Consider the following 14,832-nt stretch of genomic DNA (forward strand, 5'->3'; position numbering starts at 1 on the left):
ATCAGTGTCATATTTAATTTCTATAGGAGACCAAGCCTATGTCATTGTGTAGGTCATAACATAATGTGGTAGCAAAGCAAATCTGGAAAACTTGCACTGTGCTTACTGCTCCAGAATGCATCTGTTAAGCCAACAACTGGTTGATGTTTAGGGCTGAGAGAAGATTCCTTACCACTAACTTCTGTGAGATTTTAGCATTCACAAATCCAAATGTCAGGACATACAGGCACGGATGTTTTTCAAACAGCTGAATTGTAGATTTTTTGTAGATCACAGTGGCCAGTGTGACAAGTAGCCCAATGTGGACACCTGGTGAAAGAACACTTGTTCCCTGAAATACAAAGGGAGAGAAAACTCTTCTTTGGCTTCAATCGCACAATAAGACCAATATTTTATATATATGTGTGTGTGTGTATATATATATATGTATATAAAAAAAACAACACCCACTGAATGAAAGAAAGCAATTGGAGCTGTCAAATCTCAGGGAAAGTCCATTCACATTGTGATAGTGCTGTTAGTATCCTTTATGATAACCTTTAATCAACTTTGAAAGAAAATTCACTGCTGGTTCCTGTGACTGAAGGAATCCAGTAACAGGTGCAGAGAAGACAGGTAAATAAGTCTTTGCTTTGACCATCCAACACACTCAGATTAACAAGTATTTTTAAAGTGTGAAATTCATATGCTTGTCCGCTTAAAGAGACAAAACTCTTTTGATTACCTGAAGTCTAATAAATTACAAATGTAAATTATTCAAACCCTATTCAGAACGTTAAAACAACTTACTGCTATTGTAGATCCATTCTTTCCAACCCCTCCACCAAAGATGACGCGGAAGTAATTGAAACATGAAACTGCTGTTCCACACAGTATGCCAACAACAGCAAAGAACTTCAGTTCTAGGCCTATCAATTGCACCTTAGCAGGAAAAGCAAGAGAAAGATATTAAAGGTAACAGATACTAGTTTTATTTTTGCCCCCGCCCGGGAGTGATTAAAAAAAACAAACACCACACTACTGACTCTTACTAAGGGTTTTACTTGCATTACTGTCTTGCTGAAAATAAACTCAGGAGGGCAATGCTTGGAGTTTATTTCCTTATTAAGAAGGCATCACATTTCTTTTAGGAATAAAGTCAAATTCAAACAACTTCTGGCCTTGACACTGAACTAGATTTTACTGCATGTGCAGTAGTTATCATCTTCTTCAGGTGCTTTTTTTACTGTATAAGCAAAAGCTTGCCACAGACTTGCTCCACCAGGACATGGGAGGGGCAGGAAGGACAGTTCCTTCCCTCTCACTGGGTACCGCAATACCGAACCACAGGAAACACAAACGCCATCTGCCTGCTTTGTGTTTTAATACTTGTTGTTTGTATGCTGTATCTTTGCACTTAGAATGGTCTCTGGATGAAAATTTTTTTTAAACAGTTACCTTTCAGAATCAATTGCAGTTTCAAGGAAACTTCCAAAGGCAGCAGAGGATTTAAAAAAAAAGAAGTAGCAATAAATTGAAACCATTGACTATATTTTTTAATGTAGATTGTTTTGAGATACAGCATAACTGGCACAGACTTTAATGTTGAAGAAAAAGCAACTGTAATTCATTAGTATTTAAAGTTGTTTCCCAAGATGAAAATAACTTTGTGTGAAAATAGAGCAAAAGCACCTTGCAGGAAACAAAGCTCAGCTAAATATTTTCTAACTGCTGAGTAAATTGGTAAACTAATTTGAATTACTTGGTGCTTTATATTTAGATTGATTTGCATAGGTTATCAATACTATGGAATTGTCTCAGGTCTTCCACATCCTATGACCAACAGAACTACAAATATAAGATACCAGAAAGGATGAAGACCTGTCTAATGCACGTTTATTGCATGCTAAAGTGAAGATTTAAAGATGGAGTGAAAGCCAGAGATAGGCAAACAAACGCTTTCGGACAGAAAACAATTCTATAAATATAGTGATATATGTTTAAAGTCAGCTCTGACATAACCATTAAAAATCAGTACATCTCGACTGACACATAAATCTGGATTTTCTGCAGTAACGTAGATTTGTTAGATTAAAGCAGTTACTCTCTCCATTTTATAATAAAGCATCCTATAAATCATTTTACTGAATAGAAATGCCAGTCTTGCAGTAAAATACACAGAAGTAACAAAATATGTGTTAAAGCTTCACTATGAGCAGAGTATTAGTGACAGATCATTAGTTTGCACACACGGCAGATGGAGTCTTTTTTCCTCTACATAGCTCTAAATTTGTGCACAGCGAGTCACACCATTATATTTAAGTAACCTACAACATAAATATAACCCATAGTTGTACAGGAAGCCCAGGCAGAACATCAGACAACTGGCAGGGGTTGATCCTAGTTGCACAGCATAGCTTCAAATACCATAGGAAATGATATACTTTATACATTTACCTTATAGTCCCATATTGCTGTTCCACAAAATGCAGATACCAACAGCAACACCGTTATGGCTATTTGAACTTCAGTTACATCGACTCTAGGAGTAAAAAAATAAATGTTAGTGATTCAATTAAAGATTCTGTTTGCTTTAAGTGTAGGGAAATGGGCAGGGAGAGCAAAGTAAAACAGAGTTATTTCAGATTACCCCTTAAGCCACGATGTACATATAAAATGTGATTTTCCTTATCTAAGAAAAATACTGTTTGGAGGCACACATCTCTAGTTAACTTTTAAAATTGAGCCTATGTGCTTAATCTAGAGCAAGCTGAACGCAATTTTCACAGGGAAACAATGTTTAATGAATACACTGTTAACTATTTTAGAATTTTGAATAAATCTACAGACTTCTTATGCAAGTAACAGTGTTAAATATTAAGTTCATAGAAAAAACACAGAAAGTATCATACAGAAGAAGGCACCACGAAGAGCAGAATGGGACAGATGGGATTTCTTTAAGCTGTTGTATCATGAAAACTTGACAGATACAGCCCAAAGATCATAAGGGTGGTATTTTGATGACTGAGTCATGGTTAGCAGAAGACACTGATCACTGACATGTTGCTTTTTTCCATAAAACATTTTATAAAACAGGTGGTCTTCAATCCCTTCTATAGTCAAGACTCTGAATTCCACTGTTATTGTTTTCAGACAAGGCAGCCAATCTGTCTTACTGTCTCTAATTTCTGAAATATTTTGAGAGAGCTCAATATGTACGTATATATATATATATACATGTATATATATGTATGTATTAAAAAAAAGCCAGAGTACTAAAGTTACTAGCAAGCAGTAACAATGGATGTTTAAAATACATTTCCTTAAGTAGTCAGAACAGACGTGCTATTTTAAAGTACTGACCAAAATCAAGATGCATCATTCCCTGCTTAGCACACAAACTGTTTGCACAGGAAGTGGTGTTTTTTTAAGAGGATGGGAACCAGCTCTTGGCTAACGGAAAACACTTATCTGATCTTGATACTCACAATAACATCAAACTTTTTAATGTAAGATAGTAACAAAATATGCCAAGTTTCATTGCAACCTTCAGACTCTTAGAAGAGCCAATGTTTTATGTACAACTAGATGACATGCTGAGGTGCTTGTCATTGCCAAAAGCTGTAAGTAAGAAGGGGCACTCTTTTCTCCCTCCTGTGTCATTGTGCTCCCTCACTTCTAGTTGTGGGCACTGTTCAGACTGTAAGATGAACCAATTCAGCTTGCTAGTCTTGTGTGAGTTTGTATTTTCTACCTGTTTAGTGAAGTGACAGGACTCCAAGCTGAGTCATTATATGTGCCTAAATTTTGTACTTGATTTTGCAGAGGCTCAGACAGTTGGCTGCAATGCAGCTCAAATTGAAGGCCAAAGATTTTACTGAGCCCTGGAGTATTCTGTCTGTACAGCCTGGCAGTAGCATAGTACCCAACTGTGCTGATTCTTCTTCCTGCCATCAGTGCTGAGACTCATCAGTAATTTCACTTCCAAAATCAAATGCCATTAATTCAGGAACACCATCAGTTAAAGCTTTCATCCATATTATGCATTATCATAGTTAGAGCAGTAGAGTATACTACTACCTTTATTTAGACTCTCACAACTATTCTTAAGAGAGAAAATTGCAAGCCTTGGAAAAAAATCCTGATTTGCTTTCAGTACACAGAAATGAGGTATCTTGGAGAGACATTGTGCCTGTTCTTCAAGCAAAAAGCATGGAACACCAGGGCATTCCAAACTGCTTGTACTATGCGTTATCACTGCACTTATGCAGAAGCCACTACGTTTTTAGTAAAGAAGTAAAGAATTTATGTGGTATGAGAGTTTCAATGCCTTCTTGATATGGAGAAATCATTCTCACATCTTATGCAACAGAAGGCACAGAAAAGCAATCCTTGGTACAAAAGCCCTGAGCTTATGGCATAGTTCATGTCCATCACAGTCCACTGTCACTTACAAGAATTATTCTTTCACCTATCATTCTAAAGCATCCCTTTCTGTCTACACCACAGAATGTCCTCTGGAGAAAAGTAGGATGGGTAAATAGGTATAAGAGTTATGGTTTGTATGGCCAGCAAATAAAAAGAGCTCCTAGCATTTCTGCAGACAGCCTGCCTTTCAGATAGATACCAAACAGCATGCAAGTAGCTGATCATTAGCCTGCGTGCCCATTGGTGCTCTGATTTGCTAAGATGCTTCTTGCAGGACAGAGCTCACTAGTACTCTAAGCAGGCAAGGATTGTCAGGACAGCCTTCACCTCTCACGTATTTCAGATACAGCTGCTGAGGAGGTCACTTCTCCTCAGAAATCATTATCAATGTGCAGCTCATTGCTTAAAGACAATAAAAGACCATGGTAGGCACCGTCAGAGCAGCAGCAGGGTACAGCATTCTCCACACTATTGGGAGTTAAATCAAAATTGTTATCTTTTACGTGATTGTCAATGACCCCCTCCTCCCACAGTTTAGTGAGAATAGACTCAATTTCTACAAAGTCATGAACAACATGACAGAAATCAAGTAGAACTGTGATCTAACACAAAACCTCAAGGACATCAAAATCAATATGAGCCAGCAAAAACCCCAGATAAACCTGGGGTAATTCTCCAAGCACTGGCATAGTTCTGCAGAACTCCCTGCCTAGGGATGTGCTGATGCAGAAAGTTTGTTTAAAGCAAGCCTGAACATGTTCAAAGAAGAGAAATCCGTTACCATGGAATTCTGCTACAAATACATTGATTCAGAGTCCCCTGTGCTGGATCTGTTCCAGGGTGGCAGGGTGATTATAATGGGAAGTATGAGAGATGCTTGCTCTGTTCCTACTCCTATATACGGCGCTTGGTTACACTTCAGGCAAGCCAACTCAAGCCTGTATGGATAAATCTGCAAATAGGAGCTAAATGCATGCAGATAAAGCACAGATAGCTAAAATCTACTAAAAGAATAAGTCTTGTACTCAGTATAACACAGAACTTAAAATTAAAGTAAAACAGAAGTCTGCTAGGGCAGAAGAGAGACTAGGAAGAGGGTGACAGGAACAGAGAGCGTGGGGAAAAAAGAAGAAATGGAAATCAAGTAGCTAACAGCCTCAGACATTGTCATATGCAGTTCTAAAAGGTACCTACTTACTTTCCAAACCTTAATATGCCTGATACATATGTCTGCCAGTGAGCAGAATAGAACATGAACAGTCCCACAAAACAACAGAAAAACAACCAGTCAGGGTTTGTTCCTAGTCGGATTGCTATGCAGGATCCAAGGACAACAAAAACTGAAAAGCAGAAATGAACATGTTAGTCATATACCCTCTATGCTTGCAGTTAAGAGAAAATCACAAGGCATTTCAGGTCACTATAACAAGGTAAGAATATGACTGATACTTAAGTAGCTAACATCAGGGACAGTGCTGGTGGGAGAGACCAAAACACAAGATTCTTTTCCTTCCAGGGCAAGGCCACACCCCCTAGCCTACTGCAGTCATTCTGCTTTTGGGCCTTATAATTTCCTCTTCCTTATGGCACAGACATTAGCAATAGAAGAGCTGTGGTCAAAGACTGATAGTGCTTTGCCGGGAACTGAGCATAAAGAACATCCCAACTCTTCTCAAGGCGAATGTTTTGGCCATTTAAACTGTCACAGGAATGCAGGTATTGCCACAAACAGCAGCTAGGTTACAGAAAGTAAACTGAGCAGGGCTTACTTTTTAGAAACTACCAAACAACTTTTTTTAAGCTCATTCTTTTAAGGAACATTTAAAAACCACGCTCCTCCTAATTGCCAGGCTGGATGCCCACAAAGGGTTTTCTGGCACATCTTACATAAAGCAGAACCCTTAGCTACATGTTCCAGCATCAGCCTTATAGGCACATAAATCCTATTTATCAATTGTACCTTACTGGAAAACATGAGCTATGCATAATATAATCTCTAGCAATGCTCTCACTGAATATGTTGTTCATTATTGAGTTCAAAGTGCATGAAGATGTACAAGTAAGTGCAGACTGTGTATTACCCAACACCTGCTGAAAGTGCTTCTGAAATACCCTCCCTGATCAGGGATGCAAATATCGAGGGCAGCCCTGGCTGCAGTGACTGGGTGATGGTTGATGGTGGAGAAGGGAACAAGCTGTCCTGAGCATGGGCCTGAACCAGACAATCTCCAGAGGTTCCTTCCAATGTCAACCAATGTGTGATTAATCAGCTCCTCTTGAAAACAGCTAACTTATTTTTACAACTAGGATGTGTAACAGTAGGTTAAGGCTACCTGTAGAAATTGAGTCGCAACCATGATCAAAGAGCTCTCCTAGAGGAGAGCTACTGTTTGTTCTTCTGGCTTGCTTCCCATCAATGGCATCCAGAGACTGGTAGATAAAAAGTCCTAGTGCACCCAGGAGGTATGCCCAAAAAGGTGCCTGAAAGAGATTCACATAAAAGGTCACTAGGTGGTTCCCAATTTCTCAGCCAATAATCTATTTAATAAAAGGTAAAATACTGTGCAGCACAGAACTACGCTACATTCTGTATACAATACATTGTATTATTTGTGCTGAAAAAAAAAGTTTGAAAAAATTAATCTTAAAAAAGAAGAAAGTAGTATGAAGGCACTTAGGTACATCCTCAGCAGCTTAAATATTAGACACTTAAATCATTTGCTCAGATTTACAACATACAGGTACTAAAACACATCACTAAATAGAGACATCAATTCTTCTGGAAAGAGGTTTTTTTTCCAACACAGAAAAACTGGCCATACATGCATTTTGGAAATTGGATTAAAGAAATTAAACCATTCACTAAACTTGACAGAGCAACTCTCTACTTAACACTGACTCTCAGTTTCAAAACAAGCTGTGGATCAGATGTATTAACACCACTCTTAGGTTTGAAGGAGCTGTCCTACACAAAGTAGCTTTCAGAAGCACCGTTTTCATACACAAAGTCAGTATGTCCTCGTAAAGGAATTCCTTCTTACTAAAAATTTCTTCTGAAACTTCTTGAATGAGGTACAGGTTACATTTTGCTTCAGTAAAATCCAGCGGTATCCTTAACATTCAAAAGTGCTGTTCATGAGAGCACCGAAGTCAGGTATCAATGGTGGAAACACAATTTGCAGATTTTAGTAAGCAAACAGCCATAGGCAGTCACAAAGCTTATTTCTTTTCCATCTGCAGATAGGAGGTTGCTGCTGTGGCTTGACTCTTTTACTGCAACTCCTCTCTTGTAGTGCAAGTAGACCAACATGATTATGCGTATTTCAGAAAGCAAAGGCTATTAATTAGATTTAGACAATTGATCAAATTTCTCACCGAAGTGACTTTGTCCATGCTCAGATGGACCTAGTGTTACTGTTGGAGAGAAGTCAAAAATGATAATTTCAGTCAGCTTCTTGGGAGGGACAGAAGGCAGTGATAAGAATGCCCATGAAGAGAGCCAGCCAACATGGTCTTCTCATCACCATGTTCCATGGCTTCAGTTAAAGTTATGCCCAAATTACACTGATCATAGAACACATCTTGTGTTTAGAAGAGGTTCAGTTCTAAGCCTGAAAACAGCAATAGCTTTTTACTGGAGACTTTCTCCTGTATCAAAGGCTGTCACATTTTTTTGTGCTGATGACAGCAATACACATTTGACAGTTACCAGTGGAATTAGTTGAGCTGCATAGATTTCTTCTCCCTTGTCAGCACAGCTCAACTAGAAGCTATTTTGTTTTGTGGAATAGGGCTAAATGAGTCTGAATTCTTATGTAATGCTTGAAAAACTTTTGCTCCTCTGATGAAGGAGGAAAGGCAGAGCTGTCAGCAACAAGAGGAGCCTACTGCTGCAGTGGCTGAGTCTGAAAGAGTTGTGGGGAAGGGGAAAAAGCTCAAGGCTTTCACTGGTGCAGGCTTACCCAGTGCCACTCTGCACTGGGCAGCAGCAGATGCCTAGCACCCCCCACTCCTGCCCTTGCCCCTTTCAGAGGTTTCTCTGCCACAGATTAGCAATTTCAAGAGGTGAGAGCACAGCAAGGATCCCAATGAAGCTAAGATCATTTTACTTGTGATATAATTCAAAGATGAAAGGTACTGCAGCAGCTACAGGGGCTTTTACAGGATCACTTTGCTTTGTGGACAATACGAGATAGTCTCAAACGAGCCAGCTCCCAGCAGAGATTTATAAAGGAAGCGTTATGAGCAGAAAGCTAAGAGAAACTGAGAGTTTCATTCCTATCCTATAATAACTGTGCAGATATTCCCAATTTTATCACCAATATTCCTTTGAAATACCACTAAGGTAGTTTGCAGGGTTTTATGATGTGCCTCCACACACTTTTACAAGTTACGTGAAGATAGCATTAGATCTACTGATGATTGTAATCTCAGGATTGAGGCAAGTAACCAGGTCACACCTGGCAATGCTGCCCCCATTAGGCTCCTCTCCTTTTGCAATATTCTACCTATAATTGAAACAGACTGATCTTAGTTAGCTTGTTGAAGTCATGGGGTTCTTCGTATCATGGAGAAAAGCAGACTGTACCCAGTGCTCAATACACTAGCCACATTCCTCCCTCCTGCCCTAAAACTCCACAATATAATATACAAGAATTCTTGTTCATAGTAACATCATCTCTGCCTACCTTACTCAAAGAAGCAAATTAACTTCAAGTCAGACCATGTTATTAGGTGTTTTGGCACTACAGTGGCTTTTGTCTATTTCCAAGCTATAGTACAGGCATAGCATCAAGAGTGCTGATACGTCTGCTTGCCTTAGAGCTCCAGCTGACACAGATCAGAGCAACAACGCCTCCCAGGCTCCGAAACTAGAACCATCCTCTTCACCCCACTGCAAAGAGGGGGGAAGAGTTTTTGTTCTCCTGGCAGTGACGATCATCTGTGTCCATTAACACCTGTAAGGGATGAGTCCCTTATAGCTAAAGCTGCCATCTCCTCACCAGCCTCCTCAAATGCCTGGCTCTCCATCCAGGGAAGTCCCCAGCCGCTTCCCACGTTGCACCCAAGCAGTTTGCAAATTAAAGAAGTGGGAGCATTTGAGAATGCTGACACGGCTGAGGGACTCAGTTGAAAGGTCAGGAGGCTCCCAGTAATCATCAGCTTTTCACTGATGAGGTGTTTATTATCTCAGCCCAAAGTTATATCCTGTCCAAGCAAATGCATTATTTGGCTAGGAACATATGCTATTCTAACAGAGCAAGAATACAATACAAACCCCAATGAAGAAAAAACAAACAAACAAACAAAAAAGGCTTCTCTACTTGAATTCAAAAGAAGTCTGAAAGATTATATAGGGTCTCATCAACTGCAGATTTGGTAAAGGTCAGGTTACATGCTGAACCCAGGGTTTGAAGATGCCAAGAGAATGCAGACATAGCAGGCAGGACTGCACGGCACGCCTTTCCTTCAAGGAAGCAGCACAGGTCCAACAGCAGCCCTTGTTTTGTGTCCCTGTGATGGCTGACCGCAGAAGAGCTGCAGGAGAGTGGATATCCTGAGAAGATCCCTTACCACTTATTTCAAGCAAAGTTCAAACCTACCGAGTACAACAGCCCAAAAACTGCAACATTTAAATATTCACCCACATCTCCTCATTACTCACTACTTTTAGCCATAATGTAATTCCCTCAATTCCCATAGCACTAGTTCTAGCCTATAGTGCCCCTTTCTGGCAGAGATGCACAAAAGGTCACTGGACTTCCTCCCTTTCCCCCCAGAACTGGAGAATTTCCCTCACTTGTGCTCAGCATGAAGCTTTTAGTACAATTGTACTAACAGCAGCAGAAGGAAGCGGGCTGTTCAAACCTGCATTACAACGGGGCAGAAAAAAGAATAACCATAACACATCCCTACTGCACTTTCTGCATAGCACAGACTCCTTGCATTGCTCCAGCATCTTACTCTACTCATTGAGCTCTCTCAGGTTGGATATTAGGAAACATTTCTTCTCAGAGAGTGGTGTTGCAGTGGCACAGGCTGTCCAGGGAGGTGGTGCAGTCACCGTCCTGGAGGTGTTTCAAAACCGTGTGGATGTGGCACTGAGGGACGTGGGCAGTGGGCATGGTGGGGATGGGATGGTGGTTGGACTGGGTGATCTTTGAGGTCTTTCCAAGTCTTAATGAATCTATGATTATTTGAAAGAGCCTTCATCCCCCTCTGCGAGTGTTTCCCAAACCTTCACCATCTTCTTTCACATCCAACAGCACATTTTGCTGTTCAGTGGAGCACTCTGTTCCTCATTTCATGGGTGTTGCATGCCCTGCTCAGTGCTTCACACCTCCTGTCTGCTGGGCCAGGGTTGCTCTTCATGGCCCCAAACCTCTCAGCTCACACCAAATGCACCTGCCTACCTGCTGCTTTATTCTCTCTCCCACAAACTGCAAATCCATAACCTTTCCCTTCCAGCCCTTCACAGAACTGTAGGGGCTGGAAGGGATCTCTGGAGATCATCTAGTCCAATCCCCTCACCTAAGCAGGCTCCCTAGACGAGGTTGCACAGCTGCCCTTCTCTGTTTGCAGTGTCCTCTGGAAAATTACAGACAATGGGAAGAAATGCCATGAAAGAACACAAACAAATCAGAACAGAAGCCAAGAGCATGCAGGACAAATCTTTACCAGTGGATGAAATCCACTCTAATCAGTTTTGGCCATTCTTTGCTTAGATCCTGCTACAGCTACTACAGGACTTTTTAAATAGATTTAAGTTCAAAACAAAGAAAGAGCTGCTGTTAGTATGAAAACCCTGTGCTAATGGAGTAATTGCAACTCCTTCAGAGAAGTTGGCTTGCACGGAGTGCTCCTTTTAGCAAGAAAAACTGTCCACTACCACATGGTGGGGATAAATGGCAGTCCTCATCTAAAGTGTGCTCCTTCTACACTCCAGTAGCACAGTGTTCATACTGTAGGTCAGCATTTCATTTCATTTAATAAATATTAAATTTCATTTAATAAATATTCTATGATTATTGTCAGATCACCCACCTCACTGATCTCACACTTCAATAGCACAGTCACTTTTTGTCATATCTAGGAAACCCAGCTGTGCTATGATACACTGAAACCCAGGAGATGGTCAGCAATGATTGTCATCTTTAGTTCTTCCTTTCAAGAGGAGAACGTAGGAGAATAAATCTGCTAAGGAGGCAAAAAGTGGGTTAAAGGGTGATCTTGCTTCCGCCAGAAAGCATTACCTCCAGAATTACAGTATAACAGCTATAATTGGTCAACACACCCAAGGAATGAGATGCCATCCTAGAGACCTAGACAGGCTCAAGGCCCCTGAGAACCTCATGAGGTTCAACAAATCCAATTGCAAGGTTGTGGCAACACTTATTATCAGTACAAGTAGGGGGATGTAAGAATGGAGCACAGCCCTGCTGAAAAGGACTTGGAAGTACTGGTGGATGGCAAGCTGGGCACGAGCCAGCAATGTGTCCTTGCAGTCTAGAAAGCCAACTATATCCTGGGCTGCATTAAAAGAAGCATAGCCAGAAGGGTGAGGGAGGTGATCCTGCCCCTTTATTCTGCACTGGTGAGATCTCACCTCGAGTATTGCATCAGTTGTGCAGCCCTCAGTACAGGAGAGACATGGAGCCATTGGAGCACATCCAGAGGAGGGCCACAAAAATGACCCAAGGGATGGAACACCTCCCTGTATGGACAGTCTGCAAGAGCTGGGGCTGTTCAGGGCTCCAGAGAGACCTGAGAGCAGTCTTTCAGTTTCTAAAGGGGAGCTGAAAGAAAGAAGGGGACAGACTCCTTAATGGGATCTGCTGTGATAGGACAAGGGGAAATTATTTCCAACTAAAAGAGGGGAGATTTAGACTGGACATAAGGAAAGAGAGGTGGCATATGCCCCATCCCTGGAGACACTCAAGGTCAGGCTGGAGGGGCTCACAGCACCCGATCCAATTGTGGGTATCCCTGTTCATTGCAGGGGTGTTGGACTACATGGCCTTTAAAGGTCTCTTCCAGCTCAAACAACTTTATGATTCTAAGAGAAAGGAAGAAAGAAAAGAGTCTTCAATCATAGTAAAGAAGATGCATCAACTCTGTACAGGGCATGAAATGTGCAGGCAGTGTCCCCCCACCCCAGCCAGTGTAATGTGTTTTATTTCTGTAGGTGGCTGTCCTGTTCTCAAACAGAAGGAAATGGGACAGACACTGTGAAAATCCACACGTGTCGATTTTAGCTACTGCAGTGCTTGTGGGGTGTGGTCTGCTGTGACTCAGAGATAAAGAGGCTTATGGTGAAGGGTGCATTTATATAAGACAGTGATACAAGTCATATTCCTTCTACACAGGGAGGCATTGCTCAAGCAGGCAGCATTTATAAAGCCAAAACATGCTGTTCTGGTCAGCAGCAAATTGGCATTTAGTAGCTAATGGTGCTGATGAAGATGCCAAATACAGTGTATAAGGAAATAGCTACTACACAGTAAGAGGACAAGGGAGCGTTGTATGGTTTCAGACATCAACTGCATTGTGTGGGGCAAGGAAAGCATTATTAAATTGTGGAATTCACTGCAACAGGACATAATAGAAGCTGAAAGCATTCAAAACGAAGAATTTAAAAGGCAAAATCGAGGGGAAGTTGATCCACCAGTTGTTCTAACAGGTATCTCAGTAGAATCCCTACTAGGAATTCCCTGCTCCAGTCTCTGGGATGCACACACCAGGGCAGAGCACTCTACTCTCAGCATCTGCCACCAGGGGCTCTCACGGAGCTCTGAGCCAGATGGACCTGGGTTTTACCAGGTATGAAGGAGCTGCCATCCATGGGCTTGGTTTTGCCACTTAACACCTAATTGTGTGCTGTGTGCTTCAGTGTTCTCAACAGGACTATTAAGAATGGTTTCTTCATGGATGGAGGGAGAGGCTCACTAGCACAGCGAGGCAACGTTTACAAGCACCATACTACTACTTCTGCTTGTGCTACGCCCATCTTTAACACAACTTTCAGTTCCACCTTCCCCCAGCCCTTCCAGGCTGCACACTAAAAGCACAAAGCAGATGTTACAGTAGTGCATATAACACTTGGTATCGTTGCAGCAGGTTTAGGTTATTTTTTAGAAAGCCATCCAGTCACCATCTTCAGTTGAGAAAGGCTGAAGAAGAACATAAGAAAGATAATGATGGTGAAGGGAGCAGCAAAAGCCAGGGCATGCTCACAGAGCAGAGGCAACTGAAGTTTTGTCTCTGCTCAAAGAACAATGCAATAGGAGGAGTACACTTTTATGCTACACGCTTGTAATTGATATACTGATGTCTAAATGGGAAAGTTTGGTCCAGACTGTATGTTCTCATAGAAATCAAGCTCTGTGACAATCATAAATGTTCCTAAAACTCAACCTGAGCTTTCCTGGAAGAAGTAATTATCTGAATGTCTGCAACATAACATTTTTGTATGAGTCCTCAAAGCAAAAAATAACTTAAAATGTACTTGCTTTATCATTATGTTCATGACAAAAAAAGAAAAGTAGAATGAACACCATGACACGCAGCTGGCACAGAACTGATACCTACATCACAACAGTAAGCTGATGGTAGCAGCTCTACAGCCATTAGAATCACAGAATCAAAACTGGCATGGGTTGGAAATGACATTAAAGCCCACCAATTCCAACGCCTTGCCATGGGCAGGGCTGCCTCCCAGCAGCTCAGGCTGCCCAGGGTCCCATCCAACCTGGCCCTGAGCGCCTCTAGGAATGGGACACCAGAGTTTCTCTGGGCATCTGTGCCAGTGCTTCACCACCCTCCGAATGAAAAATTTCCCCTGACATCTAACCTAAAATCTCCCTTCTTTTAGTTTAAAGCCATTTCCCCTTGTCCTATGCTTATTAGACCATGTGAAAAGTTGGTTCTCCCCCTGTTGATAAGCTCCCTTCAAGTACTGGAAAGCCACTGTGAGGTCTCCCTGCAACCACCTCTTCTCCAAGCTAAACAATCTCAACTTCCCCAGCCTGTCTTCATAGGAGAGCTGCTCCAGTCCTCTGATCATCCTCATGGCTCTCTTCTGGACTTGCTCCAGCAGCTCCATATCTTTCTTCTGCTGGGGGCCCCAGGCCTAGAAACCTGCAGTTTCCAGCCATTTACTCTCCTCTCTCTCCTTTCTCCTTACTGCCTGCAGCTGCATCCCAAGGAAGCCAAAAGGGTTAGGCCAAAATGAGTTAGTTTGACCTGTATCAGTTTCTTGATCTGACTGCTGCAAGCACCACTGCTGGCATGAATGGCAAAGCAATTAGGGACAAATAAGGATGCTTCTGTCAACAAGAATGCTCATGGAAGCATATCCAAGTTTTATATATATATATAATAAAAAATGTATATATATATATATATATATATATATATATATATATA

At 41.5% G+C, this 14,832-nt stretch overlaps 1 protein-coding gene across 1 annotated transcript; it reads right to left on the reverse strand.

The window, feature by feature from the left end:
• Window positions 1-51: 51 nt before the first annotated feature.
• LOC100546891 (cholinephosphotransferase 1-like) lies at window positions 52-13,249 on the reverse strand. The gene is made up of 6 exons (XM_010713444.3): window positions 13,225-13,249; window positions 6,741-6,932; window positions 5,606-5,747; window positions 2,437-2,521; window positions 790-921; window positions 52-331 (listed from the first exon to the last, which is right to left on the reverse strand). The coding sequence occupies exons 1-6, from the start codon at window positions 13,247-13,249 to the stop codon at window positions 125-127; spliced, it is 783 nt and encodes a 260-aa protein (XP_010711746.1). The 3' UTR covers window positions 52-124.
• Window positions 13,250-14,832: the final 1,583 nt, after the last annotated feature.

Source organism: Meleagris gallopavo, chromosome 1 (assembly GCF_000146605.3).
Source record: "Meleagris gallopavo isolate NT-WF06-2002-E0010 breed Aviagen turkey brand Nicholas breeding stock chromosome 1, Turkey_5.1, whole genome shotgun sequence".
NCBI lineage: Eukaryota > Metazoa > Chordata > Aves > Galliformes > Phasianidae > Meleagris > Meleagris gallopavo.

What these genes read in the sequence shown, in the direction of transcription:
- LOC100546891 (XM_010713444.3), bottom strand. Translation starts at nt 13,249, where the DNA reads ATGGATGGCAGCTCCTTCATACCTG. An exon ending in TTGCGACTCAATTTCTACAG is followed by an intron (nt 5,748 to 6,740) that starts GTAGCCTTAACC and finishes TCTGCTTTTCAG; the next exon opens with TTTTTGTTGTCCTTGGATCC. An exon ending in CAGCAATATGGGACTATAAG is followed by an intron (nt 922 to 2,436) that starts GTAAATGTATAA and finishes TTTCCTGCTAAG; the next exon opens with GTGCAATTGATAGGCCTAGA.